This window comes from Dipodomys ordii, unplaced genomic scaffold (genome assembly GCF_000151885.1).
Source record: "Dipodomys ordii isolate 6190 unplaced genomic scaffold, Dord_2.0 Scaffold104, whole genome shotgun sequence".
Taxonomy (NCBI): Eukaryota; Metazoa; Chordata; class Mammalia; order Rodentia; family Heteromyidae; genus Dipodomys; species Dipodomys ordii.
In genome coordinates, this window is record NW_012267320.1 from 6522673 (window position 1) to 6541752 (window position 19080).

Consider the following 19080-nt stretch of genomic DNA (forward strand, 5'->3'; position numbering starts at 1 on the left):
CTTCTGTTTGCTCTCAAGGGCCCGAAGAAACAATATGGGGGGGGGGGGTGGAAAGGATATGTAATTTGGGAGTGGAGTCCAAATAAAATTAAATTAAATTTAAAAAAAAAAAAGGACATGTAAGGCTGGGCAACAGTAGCTCAGGCCTATAATCCTAACTATTCAGGAAGCTGAGAGCTGAAGATCATGGTTCAAAGCCAGTCCAGACAGGAACGTCTGTGAAACTTTTATCTTCAATAAACTACTCACTTTCTGAGCTGTGCCTCAAGTGGTACAGAGTGCTAGCCTTGAGCAAAAGAAGCTCAGGGATAGCATCTAGGCCCTGAGTTCCAGGACTGCCCCTCTTCCCCTCCCAAAAAGACATGTAAGGAAACTATGTCTGAGAAAATAGTTTTCCATGATCCAACCTCTCATTAAGTCTCAAAACAAACCTTCAAAATTGTCTGTCGATAAAGTCAGATCCATGAACTTTCTTTTTAGTACATATTAATTGCACAGACATGGTTTTATCATGTTTTCATACATGTAAATAATGTAATTTGGTCATGTTTATAGCCTCATCTCCCCTTCTCCATGCCCCTTATAACCTGTTGATCTCTTTCACATTTTCAAATAGTCCCTCTTTTACTTTCATTCCATTTTTAGTTTTCACATAGGAGTAAAAAAAAAGTGGTATTTGTCTTTTCCAGTCTGGATTTTGTTCAGTTAACATGCTGAGCTCCAATTCCATCCATTTTCCCACAAATGGCATAATTTCATTTTTCTTTATGGCTCAATACATCTCCACTTTGTATAAATAACACACTTAACTGATTCTGAAACTTGGCTACTGCGAATATTCTACAACAAACTTGAGTGTGCAGGTCACTCTACACTCACAAATGACACACTAGATCACCTGCCTTTTTTTTTACAATAAGTTTTTTATTGTGAAAATACTGTACAGAGGGGTTACAGTTACATGAGCAAGGTAATGAGTACATTTCTTATCAAGCATTCTTGTCTCCTCCTTTGTTTTTCCCCTACTATCCCTTCTCTCCCACCTCAACTATACTCCCCCCAGCCCTCCACCCCACCCCTCTGTCTAAATTGTAAAGTTCATTTTTCAACATGGCATCCTGTACATCTCATTGTTGCAATGGGTCAACAGTGAGAAGAAGAGCCCGGGTGAAATCACATACCTTTTTGAGTTGCTGTTTTGAAGGGACTTCCAAAGTACGTGGACTAATTTACATTCCCCCGAGCAATGTAGGAGAGTTCTCTCTTACCTCCTTACTGGTATCTGTTGTCTTCTTGATGATGGCTACTCTGACTGGAATGAGATGGAATCTGTCGTTTTGATTTGCATTTCCCTCATGGCTAAGGATGTTGAACATGTCTTCATACATTTATTGGTCATGTGCTTTCATTCCTCCTCTAATAAAAGGCCTTGGATTTGTGCCTGGGTCATTGCCTCTCCAATTCTTTATTTCTTATTCTTACTTATTCAAGTATGCTACCACTAACTGCCCTCCTAAATCCTGATGGACATAAGACCTGTCTATTAAATAATGTGATCCAGCCAATTTCTCCTGCCTTATCTTAACCCCATGCTCCAGTCCACAGTATTGTCAAATTTCAAACTCTACCTTGACTCCACATTAAGCCTTGGTTCCTCATGCTACTTATCTGTTCCGCCGAAGCAAAATACCCTGAGCTGGTCTTCTAGGAATGTTCTAGAAGATTTCTTGTCAGATTAAATTTTCTACAGATTGCAGAAACGTGTCCCTCAAACATCAGAGATGTTCTAAAAACCAGAGGAAAAGCTCAAGACAAGGCCAAAGCATGTGAAAGAAAAAAAACCCTTTTTTAAAGAAAACATGCTAGGGGCTGGGAAGGTGGCTCAGTGGTAGAGTGCTTGCCTTGTATGCATGATGGCCTGGGTTCGATTCTTCAGCACCACATAAGCAGAAAAGGCCAGAAGTGAGGCTGTGGCTCAAGTGGAAAAGTGCTAGCCTTGAGCTGAAGAGCTGAGGGACAGCGCCCAGGCCCAGAGTTCAGGCCCCATGACCGACAAAAAAAAAAAAAAGAAAGAAAACATGCTAAAGATACTAACATAGTCCTGTATATTTAAAGCTGCCGTTTAAATTAGAGTAACTAATGTATAAGCAAGTTTTTTTCACAAAGGAAAATTGAGATGAAAGCAGTCAATAGCAAAAAAAAAGCTATTTTCTTAGGTAGATCAAAGAAGTCTTTCTTTAGAAAGATCAAACTACAGTGGATATTTTAATATTTAATCACGTTCTAGTACAAGTAACAGGCCCTCCTTGAACCAAATCAATATCACATCAGCAACTTACATATCAAAATGTTAATTAGAAAGATATTTACGTCCTGTCTCTTGAAGTAGGAAATTAACTGTTTAGGAAACAGCTGACTTTCTAAACTGTGATGAAATTGAAATTAAGAAGGAAAAAAGTAGAAAAGATCAAAATGTTTAAATGAAAATGTGCTCTACTCAATTATTAAAATCTTATGTCTCATCTCTTCATCTGTGTCTGAAGAACAATATTGATGGAGATGGAGAAAAACAAATATTCTCAGATAATAGTTTTAAAGTTGAACCTATGCTCCCTCGAGGTGGAGTGTGAAGATGGAGGACAAGACCATACCTTTCACAGGGACTAGCAACTGTTTCCCACCCTCTCCCCCCCCCCCCCCCCCCCGCCAGTCTTGGGGCTTGAGGTCAGGGCTTAGAGCTTTTAGCTCAAGGTTAGTGCTCTACTACTTAAGCCACAGCTCTACTTCCAGGTTTTTGGTGGTTAACTGGAGATACAAGTCTCACAAACTTTCCGGCCTGTTGCAGGCTTGGAATTATGGTCCTCAAATCTCAGCCTCCTGAGTAGATAGGATTACAGGCGTGAGCCACCAGTGAGCAGCTGGGACCAGCAAGTTTTGTTGTTTCACTTGCAAACTTCTTAAATCTAACAGATTCATCGCCTCCATGAAATTCCTGTCCACGTGGATCCCTAACACTGTAGGCAGACATCTTCCCTTAACGCCATCACTTTATATGACTGACACTGCCTTGCTGTAATTCTCTCTCCCTCCCTTTCTCTTTCTCTGCATTCTCTACCCTCATGCTACTGAGTAGAAGGGGAAGGCTAAGCAGTGCTATGCTGCTTCCAGGAAACTCTCTGTGGAAACCAGGAATAGATAAATTATTTCTGTCCTGCAACAGGAAGCCAACTGTTCTAATTGGTCAACTGGCCTATTCTGGAATTTGCCAATTGGCTCTCACCTTAAGCATCAGCAAACGAAGGGATTTTGTTTTGTTTTGTTTCATTTTCCATTACTTCATTTCTCTTAATCGTTCATCATTTAGGGAGCACTTTTGGACAGGTTGAAGATTAAGAACAGAATCTGAAAGGAACACATGTGATTAGGAATCATGCTGTCTCAGGATGATTCATTCAGACACTGGGTGACATTAGACCCAGTGTCAAGTCTAAAGTAACTCAGCATTAATGATTACCACAGCATTTGTTCCACCTGTTTTGTAAACATGTCTATGCTCAGCCATTAAAAAAGTCCTCTCAGGGACATTTATGTTCCCAGAACATGGGGCCTGTGGTGGCCAAAGGCCATGGAAGAAGCTCAATGGTACCAGAGGGAAGGAAATGACCAGGATAATGCCTGCCAATGTCTCCTCTGTGCAATCTATTACCTACGACCTTCAAACCCATTCGGCGTAAGTACCACTTCTTCTTTCCCACCTCTGTGGAAAGCAAGTTGTTTTTTAAAGTGCAGACAACCATACACTGAATCACTGCTCAAAACACTGAATCACTGCTCATAGCTTTATCAAGGGCCTTGAGGAGACTGGAATGTAACATGACAGTTGACTCCACAGACATACCTTTAAAAAAAAATCAGTGGCTGACAGAAATAACGTCACTTAAAACTCCCTCAATCCAAAGACAAAAATTAAGCAAATAAGGTGAAAGGCTATAATCTGTACATCCTAAAACACTGGGGAATACTGAGTGGGGGAGGGGTGATAATAAAAGTTTTTCCCTCATCAATGTCATAGTCTGACTTCTGAGAATTGAGCACACGGTTAGAATTAGTAAATGTATGAGGTGGTAAATGGAATACATAACTCTAGCTGATTAGAAGCAATTTAAGAAATTTTTTATTTAAGTGACAACTTATCAACATTTAATAGTTTCGATACATTTGATAAGCAGATTAGGAAACGTGTAAATTAAATACTATGAAAGTAATTTTCGTGAAACATGATTTTAATCAGACATGGATATATAAGTTTAGTGGTTTTATTGCAGTAACAAAATATTATGAAAGGTACAAAAACATTAATGTTATTTATTTTACAATCAGGATGACATCTTTTTGCCATTATGGCTTTCAATTTCATTCTCTCCAACAAGTTTCAAGGAAATAGTTAATTACATGCCTTAATAAAGCATTTAAAATATTTACAAGTTCAAAATAGATGTTTTTCATAACTGAAAAAGTTCACCTGAGAATTCTTTGTCACATTGCCATTTGTTTCTGGGTTGTTGTTTTTTTTTGTTTTTCCAAGTTGTTGATGTGCTGAGTGTCCGGACACAGTCTATATCATCCACTTCCTCAAATATATTTCATCTTTATCCTAAATTAGCTAGGCTATGATAACTTTGTTACAAAACTTATAGATGGAGATCCAATATTATAATACGCATTTGTTTTGCCTATCACAACTCAACAAATTATTTGCTGCAACTTCGATCTTCAAGTAAGGGAAAGTTTCAAAGTAAAGTTATTTTACTGAGTCAGACATATCAGCTTCATAAATGTCATCACACACTGAGAAGACTGACGTTCATAGGACAAAGGACAACGATCATGTCAATATGAGATACACAAGCTGAAACTTCCATTTTCTGCATGAAGGAAAGGCATACATTGTATACACAGAATCCTATCATTTGTCTTCAGCAGCCTCAAAAAAAATATTACCTGGGAGCACATTTTCTTAGAAAAAAAGAACTTCTTTAGAAGTTAATGTTAAAATAGGCATAAATGTAATGCTACGCAATATATAAAAGATGTCCCTGCCTTATGGTCAAGAGACAAACTTTCTTTTGTCCATCTATATTACAACTTGAAAGTCATGAAGGTATGAGGTAGTGTAGTTACTTGTATTACATGCTGGCTATTAAAAGTAATGCTAAATTTTAAGCAATATTACACTTGGACAATGATCAGATGCCATTAAACCCTTAATGCTAATGTTTGTAGGTAGAGAGACATTTTAAACCAAGTGCTTTAAAAACTACTGACTGTGGAGACAGCTAGATTTATCACAAAATAGTCACTTTTCAAAGCAAATATGTACACTTGCAATTAAAGCAAAAGATTTGACACTTGTACATACACAAACTGATGACAGACAGTTGAGTGTCCACTGAGGTAGGAAATTAAGAATTCCATTGGTTTGGAGATTTTACAGTTTGTAAACCACAGAAGTTTTTGTTGTTGTTGAATATTATTTCATATTGTGAAGGTGAAATTTACATGAAAGAAGTAACTGGGGGGTGGGAGGGACATATATGCACATGACAACAACTCTTCCGTAATTCGGGATGCATCTCACAGAAAGATCAGTCGGTCTCCCTGAAAAAAACCGAACGTAGTGGTGAAAGCTTCTAGAAAAGAGTCACAATGAATTTCCCCTTCCACCAAAGTCAGTAATGAAGATGACACACAAACACCGGAAATAAACAAGTACAGTCTTCCCTCCGGCCCGCCGTGCACCCCAAAGCAAACGGACAACATGTGACATGCTATGCTGAAAGACAGTCTGGTCCCCAAAGGTCTCAAAGCGAAGGTCTACTTGCTTCCCACTGGCTCCCACACCGTGCCGGCACTGCCTCCAGAACCAGACCCTGCACTAAGGATGCAGTCTCTTCCCAGCACTGGACCGGATTAAATGAAGTACTTTCTATTCAGAATACTATCAAGCACTCCTTTGTACCATTTAAAACTGGGTTCCTTCGACATGCATACAGGCTGAGTTGCCCTAATCTGAAATGCTTAGGACCAGAAGGTTTTTGGAGATTTCCATATACACAATGAATTATCTTAGAGCTGACACCTAAGTCTCTCAACATCAAGTTCATCTAAATGGGTTTCATTTGCCACTTGCCCATGTACCTAAAGTAATTCAAATAATATTTTTAGGGGGTGCCTGTGTTTGGGCTACAGCCTGTCACCTGATCATGTGACCTATGGCCACTTGGGGTGATTTGTCAGTACTCCAAAAGTTTCAGATTATGAAGCATTTCAGATTTGTGTACTAGGGATACTGAACCTGCATTTATAGTTTCCTCCTCCTCTTCTTCTTCTTCCTCTTCTTCTTCTTTTTTTTTCTTCTTTTTTAGAATTGCTGTAGTCCAATAGCTTTTACTTGCCTCTCGATTATGTTATGTTTCAGCAGCTAGAGTCACTGCCATGCATTATTGGGTAAGTACTCAGATTATAAATACATCATCCAAGAGGATCAAATAAACACAAAGACTGATTTTTTAAATGCCCAAGTCAAAATATGCTGTGTGTACCTTTACATCACTCTAAATTGGGGCAAGAAAGCAAGAATGAAACTTGGCTCTCTGATGTAAACCTTAATGGAAGAAGACCCCCAAGTTTCATCCTTTTTCAAAACTCTGCAGAGTTGTTATAAATACATTTTTAAAAATCCACAATAGTGCTTTTTGTAGGAGTTTAAAAATAGGATTTAAAAAATGAGCTGCACTCCTGTTATTTAAAAAAAAAAAAAAAGTTCATTTCCTCAATCTCTGGCACCTGTGGCCAGCATGAGGAGGAAGCCATGCATACTGGGAGGCGTTCCCAGGGCCTGGGCAGGGGAGCAGGGGATGGCGGGGTGGCTAGGACAGTGACAGCGCCCAGTGCCGTCAGCGTGTGTGCTCAGCCCCCTACGTCCTGAGGCCAGGAAACTGAAGAGGCCAAGACGGGCCTGAGACTGAAGAAGGAAAATGCGTTCACTAGCTACTATTCAGCTAGAAATTCTAGAGGCAATACTGAGAAGCCACTGAAGCCTCCCCTGGAGGCCATCCCTGCCCATTCACAAAATGCAGCCAGGCGCGTGGCCACGAGTCACAGGAAGTCTCTTGGATGACTGGCTGTGGTAGGAGCTGAAGAGCAAAGCTCTAGGATTTGGGAAAAGTAACTGATGTTTTTCATACCGCAGCTCTATGCAGCGATTCCCAGTGTAGACACACTCTCCTGAGTAGACAGGATCAATACAGCTTGGGGAGGAACTGGCTGTTAAATCCATAGATGGAAATTAGGTAGATCATTCATCCTCTCCTGTCCGGATGATATGCGGCGGTTCAAGCTTTTCAGATTGTTTGACAGGTTGTAGTCATTCTTTTCGTTGCTTTAAATACTGGAAAGTGATTACTGACAGTGATTCATAAAAGCACAAGTTCTGGCTACATTTTTCACATGTGCTTTTTTTTTTTTCTGGTACCCAGGAGATAAATTATCTTGGTGTTTTCTTGTAGGAGCCAAGAACCAAGTCAGGGTTGGCTTAAAGAGGATTTCCCTGAACAGAAGGCTGTGTATTAATAAGCAGGAGACGGCCACGAGGCTTTCAAGATAATGCCAAATCTTCAGTAGCAGATTGCATGGCAGGCGGGCAGGCGGGAGAGCACAGAGTCTACTCGTCAGTAGTGCATTTGTCCGTCATCTGCTGGCAGAACTCGGTGATGGCGCCACTCTGCCGCCCCTGCTCACCCAGCTGCTGCTCCCGGGGGTCCACGGAGCTGGGGGGGGCCTCGCAGACACCCCGCTCACAGCTGGCCGCCCCGCTTCCCCGCCCGCTGGGAGGCAGCACTGAAGACACATGGGCTAAATTGAAAATGGACGGGAGTGTCAATTCACCTTCAGTGGCACTTTTTCCTTTTTCTGAAAGTAAGAAGGAAAGGGGGCAATCTGAAGCCGAGTACTTGGCGAGTATCTGGATTTGCTCTTGACTCAAGGCAGCTTCTTTACAGACTTGCTGGCAAAGTCCAGTTAGGTTCTGCTTTGTTTCCCCCAGAGTGGACAAAATGTGATCTCGCTCCTTCAGCAAACTCTCTTTTTCATTTTGCTGTGAGGAGAGAGAGAACATGATGACTTGTGTTAATTTAGTGTAATCACTGTGTAGGAGATGCGATCTCATTAGATGAGAGTGTATGGCATTCTCCCAAATATAGGGAAACTACCAAAGGTCTAAAACTCTTACAATCCAGACATTCCCACGTTAGAAAGCTAGTTCTGGTGAACACGCAAATCTTCCAGCAGGTCTGGGGCCAAGCCTCCACTCTGATACACTGCACACTCCGTGGGAAACACTGAATCTCAAATATGCAAAGTAGGAAAGGAAAATATATAGTCACATTAGGGGACAACCTGGCAATTTTCCAGAGTCTAGATTTACAGATTGCAGAGAAATGAGTATGAACTTGACATGTGGGGTGGATTACCAAAAAAAAAAAAAATTACAACAGTACACATAGCTTAATTACTGAGACTCACTCTGTTGCTAGATTTAATTAAGGCCACTTTCAAGGCTCAGTACCACGATTTGAATTCAGAGCCTCCACGGGCTGAAGCCACACACACACAGCCTTTCTGGCTTAAGATTATCTTTCCGATAGGGTCTGCAGTCCTCCTGTCTCCACGAAGATCACAAAGATGTGACGACTACTTTTCTGGAGCAGTTACTTTGTGCCAGCTCTGACGCTAAATGTTTTCAATATGTCATCTCAGTTTTACAATCTACACAATGACTGTTGATCTAGGTCAGATGAAATCCACAGAACAGAATGAAGAATTTAACATGCTCAGAGATTACAAAGCTAGTAAATAAGTTAGTAAAACGGTGAAGAATGTGAGGTTAGCCCGTTTTTTATTTTTTTATTACTCCAACTTAATGATGTTGCCCCTTTAAGAAAGCCTACCTCAGAATTTTTTCCCAAAGTTGTCCCATTCCCTGTCACACATCACAGCTAAGGGTGCGCTGGCTTCTTGCCTCGCCCACCTCATCCTTCCAGTTCTACTGTTGCATTGCTCCCAACCTGCCATGAGCTAGGAAGCTTAATAAGCTGTTTATAAGGTTAAGAGTTAATAAATGCTGATAGGAAGCCCAAGGCTTCTGTTTGTTCTCTTGCTTTCTGCTTGCTAACAGGTCAAGGTTACATTGAAAAGGATTATTTCACAGAGCTAATCTCTGTCAGGCTTTTAGACTCTCTTCTTGGCATCAAAGTAGCTAAGAAGTAATATGAACTTTGATCTGTACAAATGCTGTTATAATCTTATAAAAATATTTCTACAAAATTAGGTGATAATCTAATGTTTGGTGGCTTTCTGGATTATTTTTAGGCCAGATAACAACTTGAGGAAATACATAATAAATAGTTTATTTTATCATGTATACAATATAGACTTTTATTGCAAAGTATTTCTCAGCTTTGTTTAGGTTTCTAGAAAGATCATTCTGTTCTAAACAGTAATAGGTACAGGTCAAGAATGAGCACATATGTATGTAAGGTGTGTGTGTATGTAGGGGGTGTGTGTGTGTGTGTGTGTGTGTGTGTGTGTGTGTGTAGACCCACAATCATTGTTCAGTCTATATGTTTGTTCTGACACAGTTTGTCAGTAACAGTCTTCAGATGCACTAGACTAGATCCACAGGCTCCCAGTGGACAAGACTAGTAACTGCTGTTACCTCCTAGATATACATTAATACAATGTGCACACTTCCTTTTCTGTGGACTCTCAGAAACCAATCCAAATGAAGATGCAAACAAAACTCCCAGGAGAAAGTGGGAAGGCCCTTCCTTCAGTCACAGCAATATTCAATCATGAATTCTGGTACCACAGTTGAAGGAATCTCTTCTAAATAGCCATTGACAAAATGTCAACTGCTGGTTGGTCTCTTAAATTAAATGTGAATAAGGAAAATAATGAATATTTTATTTCTTGCAAATCGCTTACAGATAGTATGAGGACTAGAAATACTTTGTAATTTCTGCTCTTCATGTAAATATGCATGATCAGCAGACAGTCCTACTCCACCCACCCCATACTACATGAGGGATGACTTCATTCATTAAGGAGATTTGCTTCTTCACAATAACTGAAATAAACAGCCAAGGTTCCCCACCACAACCACTTCCACACATTCAAATGCTCCCACTTGCTCCTCTACACTGCAAGCTGACTCCTACAGGGCCAAGGTTCTGGGCAGTTAGCTGATTGCTATTTCCATTTCACTCTATTTTTCTTGTTTTTGATGCTGGTCCTGGGACTTGAACTCAAAACCTGGGCATTGCTCCTGAGCTTTTGTACTCAAGGCTGGCATTCTACCAGTTGAGTCACAGCTCCACTTCTGGTTTTTTGGTGGGAGAATAGTCATCTTATTGGTTTTGAGCTGCAATCCTCAGATTGCAGCCTCTTCAATAGCTAAGATTACAGGCATGAGCCACTGGTACCAAGCCATTTTACAAATTTACTATCGTAGTACTCAGAGAAACAGCTATTCTTCACTTCATGACAACAAAAATACTCTACAGCCCTCCTTTGAATAGCTGGCATACGATATTCATTCAAATGTAAGGTTGTTCTTTTTTTAAAATTTAAATTGCTTTTTAAATTTTAAATATGACTCAGCCAATAAAGATAGTAGCCCACAGATCTAGGACCAAAAGAGCTAGGTAAGAAGCCTGTTTGTTTTTTGTTTGTGTGTTGTTTTTTTTAATGGCAATTTTAAATGCTACTTTTTACTTACTGGTAATTGTGCAATAACACCAATTTAATATAATACTGCACAGTAAAACAGTCATGTAAATCAAAAATTAAGCAGTAAATATGGAATAAATTTTAAGCCAAGCACCATGTTCCTTCAAAACTAATATCACAGAATACAACCCCAATCATTTAATTAAAATAAATCCAGAGAACTCTCTCAGTTAATATTTAGTACCTAGAATCAAAGGCTTTCTTTGCCTTGATGCTTTACTTTCCAGGAAAGTGGAAATAATTCTAATTTTGAGCAGTTTACTAAGCTCAAAATAACAAAGGAAATAATTGATATAATTTATTCCATTTTTCAACTAGCATCATCAACTAATACAATGTTAACAAGCTGTCTGCTAGAAAATGGTCACTCAAGAAACAGTTCAGAGAAATCTACAAGTGGTCATTGCAAACAAAAATCGCTCAATTTTACTCATAAAAGATAAAATGAAGCTACCAGGAGATACCACTTCTCATTATGAGACTGAGTAAAATCCAGAGGTGGACAGTAACTTTTGGCGATGAACAAACAAGATGTGCTCACTGCTGGAGGGAAGGCAAAGCAGTTCCCCGCTCATGACGGGCCCATTAGTATTTTACAGCCTTACACCGGTGCTTGTCACACATACAACAATCCAATTTTAAACATCTCTCTGTGCATCACACTACCCAAGGAAACAGTATGAAAAAGAAGAGCCAGTAAGAGACTGGACTGACCACTGCATGACAGAGCAGGAGACCATGGGGGAAACTAGTCCCCACAAACTTCTGAAGAATAAATGTGCATTCAGTGTATATAAAATACTTCACATGGCAGCAAGGGAACTCTGTGTACACACAAAATCTCAACTTGTTTCTAGGAAGCCAAACTCAGAGACAAATGTGCACTTCCAGCTTAGTACATGTAAAAATTAAATAGAAGGAGTAAATACACAGAGAAATAAACTAAAAAGGTGTCAGACCAATTTAAATTAAAAGAATAAGCTTAATGCCAAACGCTGGTGGATCACACCTGTAATCCTAGTTGGTCAGGAGGCTGAGGTCTGAGGATCACAGTGCCAAGCCAGCCTGGGCAGGAGAGTCTGAGAGACTCTTATCTCCAAGGAATCCTCAAAAAGTGGAAGGTGGCACTGTGGTTCAAGCAGTAGAATGCCTTGAGCAAAAGAAGCTCAGAGACAGGCCTGAGGCCCTGAGTTCAAGCCCCAGGACAAAAAAGAGATTAGAGAGGTTTGGAGAAATGGGCAAGTCCAAATCTTGGGAGAAAATAATCAAGGATAAGCCACAGGGTAATGTGCTAGATGGCCTAGAAACTCTAACATGGTCTGTCAACAGGAAAGCGAGGGCTACAAGGGGTCCCCCTAGCCAAAAAAGTTTTGGAGGCAAAAATCAAACAAACTAATGACTACTATTAATTATAAGAAATGGATTGAGGCAAGCACTGCTTGCTCATACCTGTAATCTTAGCTATTCAGGAGGCTGAGATACAAGGATCACAGTTCAAAGCTAGCCTGGGCAGAAAAGTCCCTGTGAGACTCTTATCTCCAATTAACCACGCAAAAAACAAAAGTGGTGCTGTGGCTCTAGCCTTGAACACAAAAAGCCTCAGGGACAGCACCTGGGCCCAGAGTTCAAGTCCCAAAACTGGCAGAAGGAATGAAGGAAGGGAGGGAGGGAGGGAGGGAAGGAAGGAGGGAGGGAGGGAGGGAGGAAAGAAGTTAGGAAGGAAAGAAGGAAGGGAGGGAGGAAGGAAGGAAGGAAAGAAAGAAAGAAGGAAAGAAAGAAAGAGAAAGAAAGAAAGGGATTAGAAAAAATTATCCAGGAGTCAACAGGGCAGTAAATGGAAAAATAAAAAAGGGGGGACACAATAACAAAGATAAAAAGAGGAATTCAAGAAAGATAAATGACATGAAAGAATTAGAAAAATCATTATTCTATAACCCTCATTATTCTATAATCCTCATTCATGCAAGCTAAGAGAGGTAAAAAGCCAGATTTTCACAAAGTATCTGAGAAACAATTCACAGGTCGCTGAGCAATGAGAAGAGCAAACAAATAACTGAAGAAACCTGGCAGATCCCACCCCTGCCTGGAGACGCTGGTGACATCACAGGAAGGACAGAACACCAAGGAACTCAGATAACTCAATTCAGGTAACTCAAACAGCTCCACCATCCATAGAATTAGAGGATGGATGAACAAGCTAACGTCATGCAGAAGCAATCGGACAATGTTAAAAATAAGACAAAAATCTGATCTAGGGTCTTTCAAAACAATTACCATTTTAAAAATTGGGAAGGGGTAGGGAGGAGTTAGGGAGGGAAAAATTGGGAGAAAATGAGGGAAGAAGTTGGCACTGTTCAACAAGTAATGTACTCATTACCTGACCTGTGTAACTGTAATCCTTCTTTACATCACCTTTACAATAAAAATTGATTTTAAAAAATTGATTTAAGAGGGCTGGGAAGGTGGCTCAGTGGTAGAGTGCTCGCCTTGCACGCATGGGACCCTGGGTTCGATTCCTCAGCACCACATAAGCAGAAAAAGCAGATAATGGCACTGTGGCTCAAGTGGTAGAGCGCTAGCCTTGAGCTGAAGAGTTGAGGGACAGTGCCCAGGCCCAGAGTTCAGGCCCCATGACCCATCAAAAAAAAAAAATTGATTTTAAACTGACAAAGCATTAATTATGTGATGCTTGGATTTTAATGTGGAAAAAATAAAACAATTAGCTTTTATTTAGCATAATTTAAATAAGGATTTTATCCTTAGTTTATATAATACCAAGCATTTGTACATTTCCTCAAACATGATAAAAATATTATGCATAGGTATGAATGTCTATTTTCAGAAAATGCACACTTAAGCATTCAGGGATGAAGTATCATAATGTGGTAGTTTTCAAACAGTTCCTGAAATAAAAATGAAAGAAAGAAAGAGTCATAGAAGACAGACAGCAAGTGGCAGAACAGGACTGACAGTGAGACACATCAGGCTTCTGTTTTCACCAAAATAGCCGAGAAACCAATTACCTTGTGATGGAAAGCCACAAGCAAGTGTTCTGTTGGCTTTTATTAAAGTGAGAAAGGCAGAGTAGAGTAAGGTCCAAACCAGAATTTTCAGTTTAGGCAGAGACACTAGGAAGGAAGCCAGCAGAGAGAGAAAAATCTCAACAAAAATTAACAATATGGTTATAAGAAATACATAGTAAAAGATGGGCAATGGTGGGTCACAACTAAAATCCTAGCTATTCAGGAGGCTGAGGTCTGAGGATCATGGTTCAAAGCTAGCCAGGGCAGGAAAGTCTGTGAGACTCTCATCTCCAATCAAGTACCAGAAAACCAGAAGTAGAGCTATGGCTCAATGTGCTCAATGTAGCATTGAGCAAAAGAGCTCAAAGACAGCACTCAGACCCTGAGTTCAAGCACCACAGCCAACAGAAAAAGGAAGAGAGGAAGAGAGAGGAGGGGAGAGAGGAAGAGGGGAGGAGAGATGCATGGTATTTGCTATTTTAAGTTCTTTAGACATATGAACTCATTTATTCTCCCTAAATGAGCAAGGGTGCTGTAAGGAAGGAAACATTGTCCACTTATAGATGAGAAATCAAGTAGCCTTTCCAAAGGGACTCTGTGCCCCATCCAAAAATTCCACACTTTTAACCATGCCAACTTCCACCTTTTCTCTTTAGCAAAGGTAGCAAAGCCTTTTCATCCTAGATGTACACATGAAATTTATGAACTATACCCAAGCAATCTTATGTCTATCTTCAATCAAGAAACATAAATGAGCCTTGGAACTAGGGAATATAGTAGTGGTTAAGAGATAATACAAGTAGAGCTGTGGCTCAAATGAGAGTGCCAGCCTCAAGCTGGAGAGTGAGGTCCTGAGTTCAAGCCCTGGTACCAGCATATGAGAGAGAGAAAGAGAGAAAGAGTGAGAGAGAGGGAGAGAGGGAGGAAGAGAGAGAGAAGATAATAGCTATTCTCAAATAGAACCACATAGAATTCATGTATAAAATGGAACAAAACTGGATGTTCTTTTTTTTTTTAAGAAGAGTAAGAGACACAGATATATTCTACTGACAACTATAAACAGTATCTAGGAAAATCAAGGGAATATAAGAAATTGAACTCAGCACAACTTCAAACTGCTCCATGCAACATGGCAGCAGGCACGCACGTGTGTGCTACAATACAAGCTCTGAATGTCTGTGTCATGCTAGGCCCCATCTAAAGGCGGTGTGAAGGCGTCAGAGTGAGAATGCTTGGGCCTCACACTCGGGTACTGAGTGTGCATTACAACATGGCTACCACATCTTCCTTGATCCTAACTTCAGTTCCTCAGTATTATCAGATAGGTTTTGTTTTTGTTTTTCTGCCAGCATGTGGGCTTGAACTCAAGACCTGAGTGCCGTCCCTTAGCTTTTCTCCTCAAGGCTGGCACTCTGCCACTTGAGTCACAGCTCAACTTGTGGCTTTTTGGTGGTCCACTGGAGATAAGAATCTCATTCTTTCCTTCCCTGAGCTGGTTTTGAACTGTAATCCTCAGATCTCAGCTTCCTAAGAAGCTAGTATTACAGCTCAGATCAGTTTCTCTGAATCTCTCTTCTGCCTCCATCTTTTTGTTTGAGACTCCAACTCGGTACCTGATGCTTTTGCTCACTGGCTAGTACTCTACCAATTGAGCCATGCCTCTACCCTCATCTTTCATCTTTTTCCTAACTAAACATACATGATATATATATATATAGATATAGATATAGATATATAGATATAGATATAGATATAATCTAAAACTTTTCTTGAAAGCTTTAGCTAAAGGGACACTTCTGAATTGTACTATAGAACTGCCCCTCTCCTAGAATGTTGACAGTTGGAGACTCGTTACCATCACAAGTCTGCACCACTAAGAAAGAAAGACACAAAGCTGAACCCTGAGAATGCGTTCTCTGCTCCGAGGCTGTCCTGGGCTCCATGTGGACACTTCCCTGAGCTGGTTGTCCTCTCACCGTTCTCTTCTAATACGACCTGCCTTCCTTTCACTAATCGTGAGGACAAGGAGAAAAGGGAGCAAATTAACTGACGTTTTAGTTCCTTCGGGTATTAATGGGAGGCACAGTAAGAGCTGGTAAGCAAGCACTGTTCTCACTGGATCTCAGTCTATCCTCAAATTTGCTATTTAGACCACCATCATATCAGACTTGTTTTTGTTTTTCCCTCAGAAGAAAGATACTAGCTAGGTTTGGGTTTTTTTTGGTACCCACCAAAAAATGCAATGCAAGTGTATTAAACTACTGAGCTGGAAATTTTAGCTTTTACAGATGCCAAATACATCATAGAGACAATAAATTTTTTTAATCAGGCTGTAGAGAACCACTAACAATTGGACAGTAAAAAAATCATTCTTAATTTGAAAATCTTTCTTTAAAAAAAAACTACTCAGAAATACTTCTCAAGTTACCAATCATAGTGTATCACTTTAAGAACGTAGAAGAGTCACAAGTGAAATAGCCCACGAAATCCTCACTTTCTTACTTGCTCATCTTCCTTGGAAATGTCATATCACAAGAACATGAAACTGAGTGTTATGTCTTACCTAAGAATCTAGGCAATTTCCACAAAAGAGGTTGGGGGGGGGGGTCGGGGAGCAGTCTCCTCCGCAAAGAAAGGAAGTGTTGGAATTCTAATGACCATGACAAGAAGAAAGCCCGGCGCTCACCAGCTTCTCGATCTCAGATTCGAGGTTCTGGATGCAGTCCAGCTTCCTCTTGCGGCAGCGCTGGGCAGCAATCCTGTTCTTACTCCTTCTGCGGATATCGTGAATGCAGTCCAGTTGTTCCGGGGTCAACTTGTGCATCTTCAGCAGGGACTGGAAGTCATTCCTCGAGAGGGAGATGATTCGCTGCGCGTTAAACGGAAGTTTTACCTGGAATGTGCAATAAACCTTAGTATTCATAGTGGTGTTTTGTGGTGTATTCTGGGAAGATAAAAATTATACATCTAGATATCTTAAGAGATCTTAACATGGGATTTCTAAAAGTAAAAAGAGGACTCAATTTTCCAACTGCCATATAGATAGTACAAATTTCTATTTCTAGTCACCAAGAGAGGATTCGGAGACAAATTGAGAAGTAATTACTTTTTTTCATGCAACTAGACATATCCGTCCAAATATTAATGGGTTCAAAATGGAAAGATGGAATTTAAGTTATTTAATACCTCAGAGATTTAAGCTTCTTTCTAAAGTATTTTTAATATGCTCCTTCTTAACCCAAATGTAAGATCTATTTCATTCTCTGAGTAGTATTACTACATAGCACTGATTTAATAGGATATAATTATCCTAGAATCTTCTAAAGCATTTGGAAATTTTATTTTTGTGTCTCAAAAAAGTGACAGTTTTGTATTATTCATTTTAAAAACTATACTTCTTACTTGCCAGGGTAGAAAAGGCTTGAAAAGTCATTTTTTAAATTACTTAACTTTGAAAAGAGAAGACAACCTTTCTTTTTAAATAACAAAAATATTGGTCAGTCTGGCAGTATACTACACTTACCGTTCAAGACCACAGAAATTAGTCATGCAAAAAAGTCTAAAAATTTTACTATCTTACGGTACCTACTGTCAAATGCTTCAGTGTCATATATATTATACATATTATACATATGATTTGGGGGGGGGGTCAGTCCTGAGGCCTGAACTCTGGGCCTGGGCACTGTCCCTCAGCTCTTTAGCTCAAGGTTAGCACTCTACCACTTGAGCCACAGTGCCACTTCCAGCTGTTTTCTGCTTATGTGGTGCTGAGGATTGAACCCAGGGCCTCATGCATGCAAAGCAAGCGCTCTACCACTGAGCCACCTTCCCAGCCCCATATGATTTCTTAAATCACCAATGTGCCTGCTTCCAAAGCCAAGAAAGTAGCATCCTCTTTCAAACTTATTGTAAAGGCCGCTCCAGGCTGGGAAGCAGACTCCACCCTCCTCACAGCAAAGTTTCCGCCCAGTACCTGCATTACGTAGGCAACTGGCACCTGGAAGAGGTCATAGCTAAGTTCAAGTCTCAGAACTGGCACCAAAAAGAAATAAGAAAGAAAGAAAGAAAGAGAGAGAGAGAGAGAGAAAGAAAGAGAGAGAGAGAGAAAGAAAGAGAGAGAGAGAAAAGAAAAAGGGAGGGAAATTATTTGCTACAAGATGGACAAACTTGGAGGACATTATGCTAAGTAAAATAATCCAAATACTGGCGAGCCATGCCCATATGACCTTTCCTCCTTTATAAGGTAAGTAAACTAGTTAAACCTACAGAACCCAGGTATGGGGGTTTTTACTAGAAGGAAAGAAAGCAGATAGTTGCTGTTCAGTGGATATTTGCTAAAATAATGTGTAGTTAGCAATACTGCATGATGCCCTTAAATTGTTACAGAGGTAGAAATCAGGTCACCACAGTTTTATGAAAAGTCAATAAAATGCAAGAAAGGGGAAAATACAGGCTAGGACAAAATAATCCATAAAACAAAATTACAGCTGGGCATCGGTAGGCCATCCATGCCTGCAATCCTAGCTACTTGGGAGGCTTAGTTTATGAGGATCCACAGTTCAAGGCCACCCTGGGTTGAAAAGTTCACAAAAGTCTTTCTCAACAGAGAGCTGGAGTTGACCATGCCTGTTACCCCTGTTCAGCAGGAAAAGTAACATAGATGGATCACACCTAGACAGAAAGCCAGACTCCACCTCAACAACGAAACAGCAAAATCAGGGCTACTGGTACAGCTTGACAGTAAGACCTGTCTTGCAAATATCAGGACCCAACTAAAAAACAAAACATTAAATTATGTAACTGTGACCCCTCTGTACATCACCTTTACAACAAAAATTAAATAGAAAGCAAAATATGAATTCCAATGATAAAAGAAATTCAGTGTCTGAAAAACATGAACCCTGACTTCTGATTTTTTTTAAAAGAAAGAACTGGCCCTGGTCACTACTAAATATTAACCTTTTACAAGGAGTAGCTGCTAGAGACATACCCGTGCACACTCAGGGTACACAGGTCAGTCAGCCTGGCAGGAATAAGGGGACACCAGCCATCCGCGTGTTGGCTTCAACCTAGCACAGGACATTCATTCAACCCAGTGCCTGAGAAGGCTAAGGGGGATTTTATACACAATGGAAGACTTCACATCAGAAGCCACAGTCCCACAGCCAGCAGCTGCGAAGCCTCGGTTCTGGAACCAGACCATGGGGGG

At 40.3% G+C, this 19080-nt stretch overlaps 1 protein-coding gene across 1 annotated transcript; it reads right to left on the reverse strand.

Annotated features, from left to right (window-relative positions):
* Nucleotides 1-6395: 6395 nt before the first annotated feature.
* On the reverse strand, nt 6396-17850 carry Bach1 (BTB and CNC homology 1, basic leucine zipper transcription factor 1). Its single transcript, XM_013027454.1, has 3 exons — nt 17845-17850; nt 16558-16764; nt 6396-8155 (listed from the first exon to the last, which is right to left on the reverse strand). Exons 1-3 carry the CDS (start codon nt 17848-17850, stop codon nt 7724-7726), a joined length of 645 nt encoding a protein of 214 aa, XP_012882908.1. The 3' UTR covers nt 6396-7723.
* Between the last annotated feature and the right edge of the window lie 1230 nt (nt 17851-19080).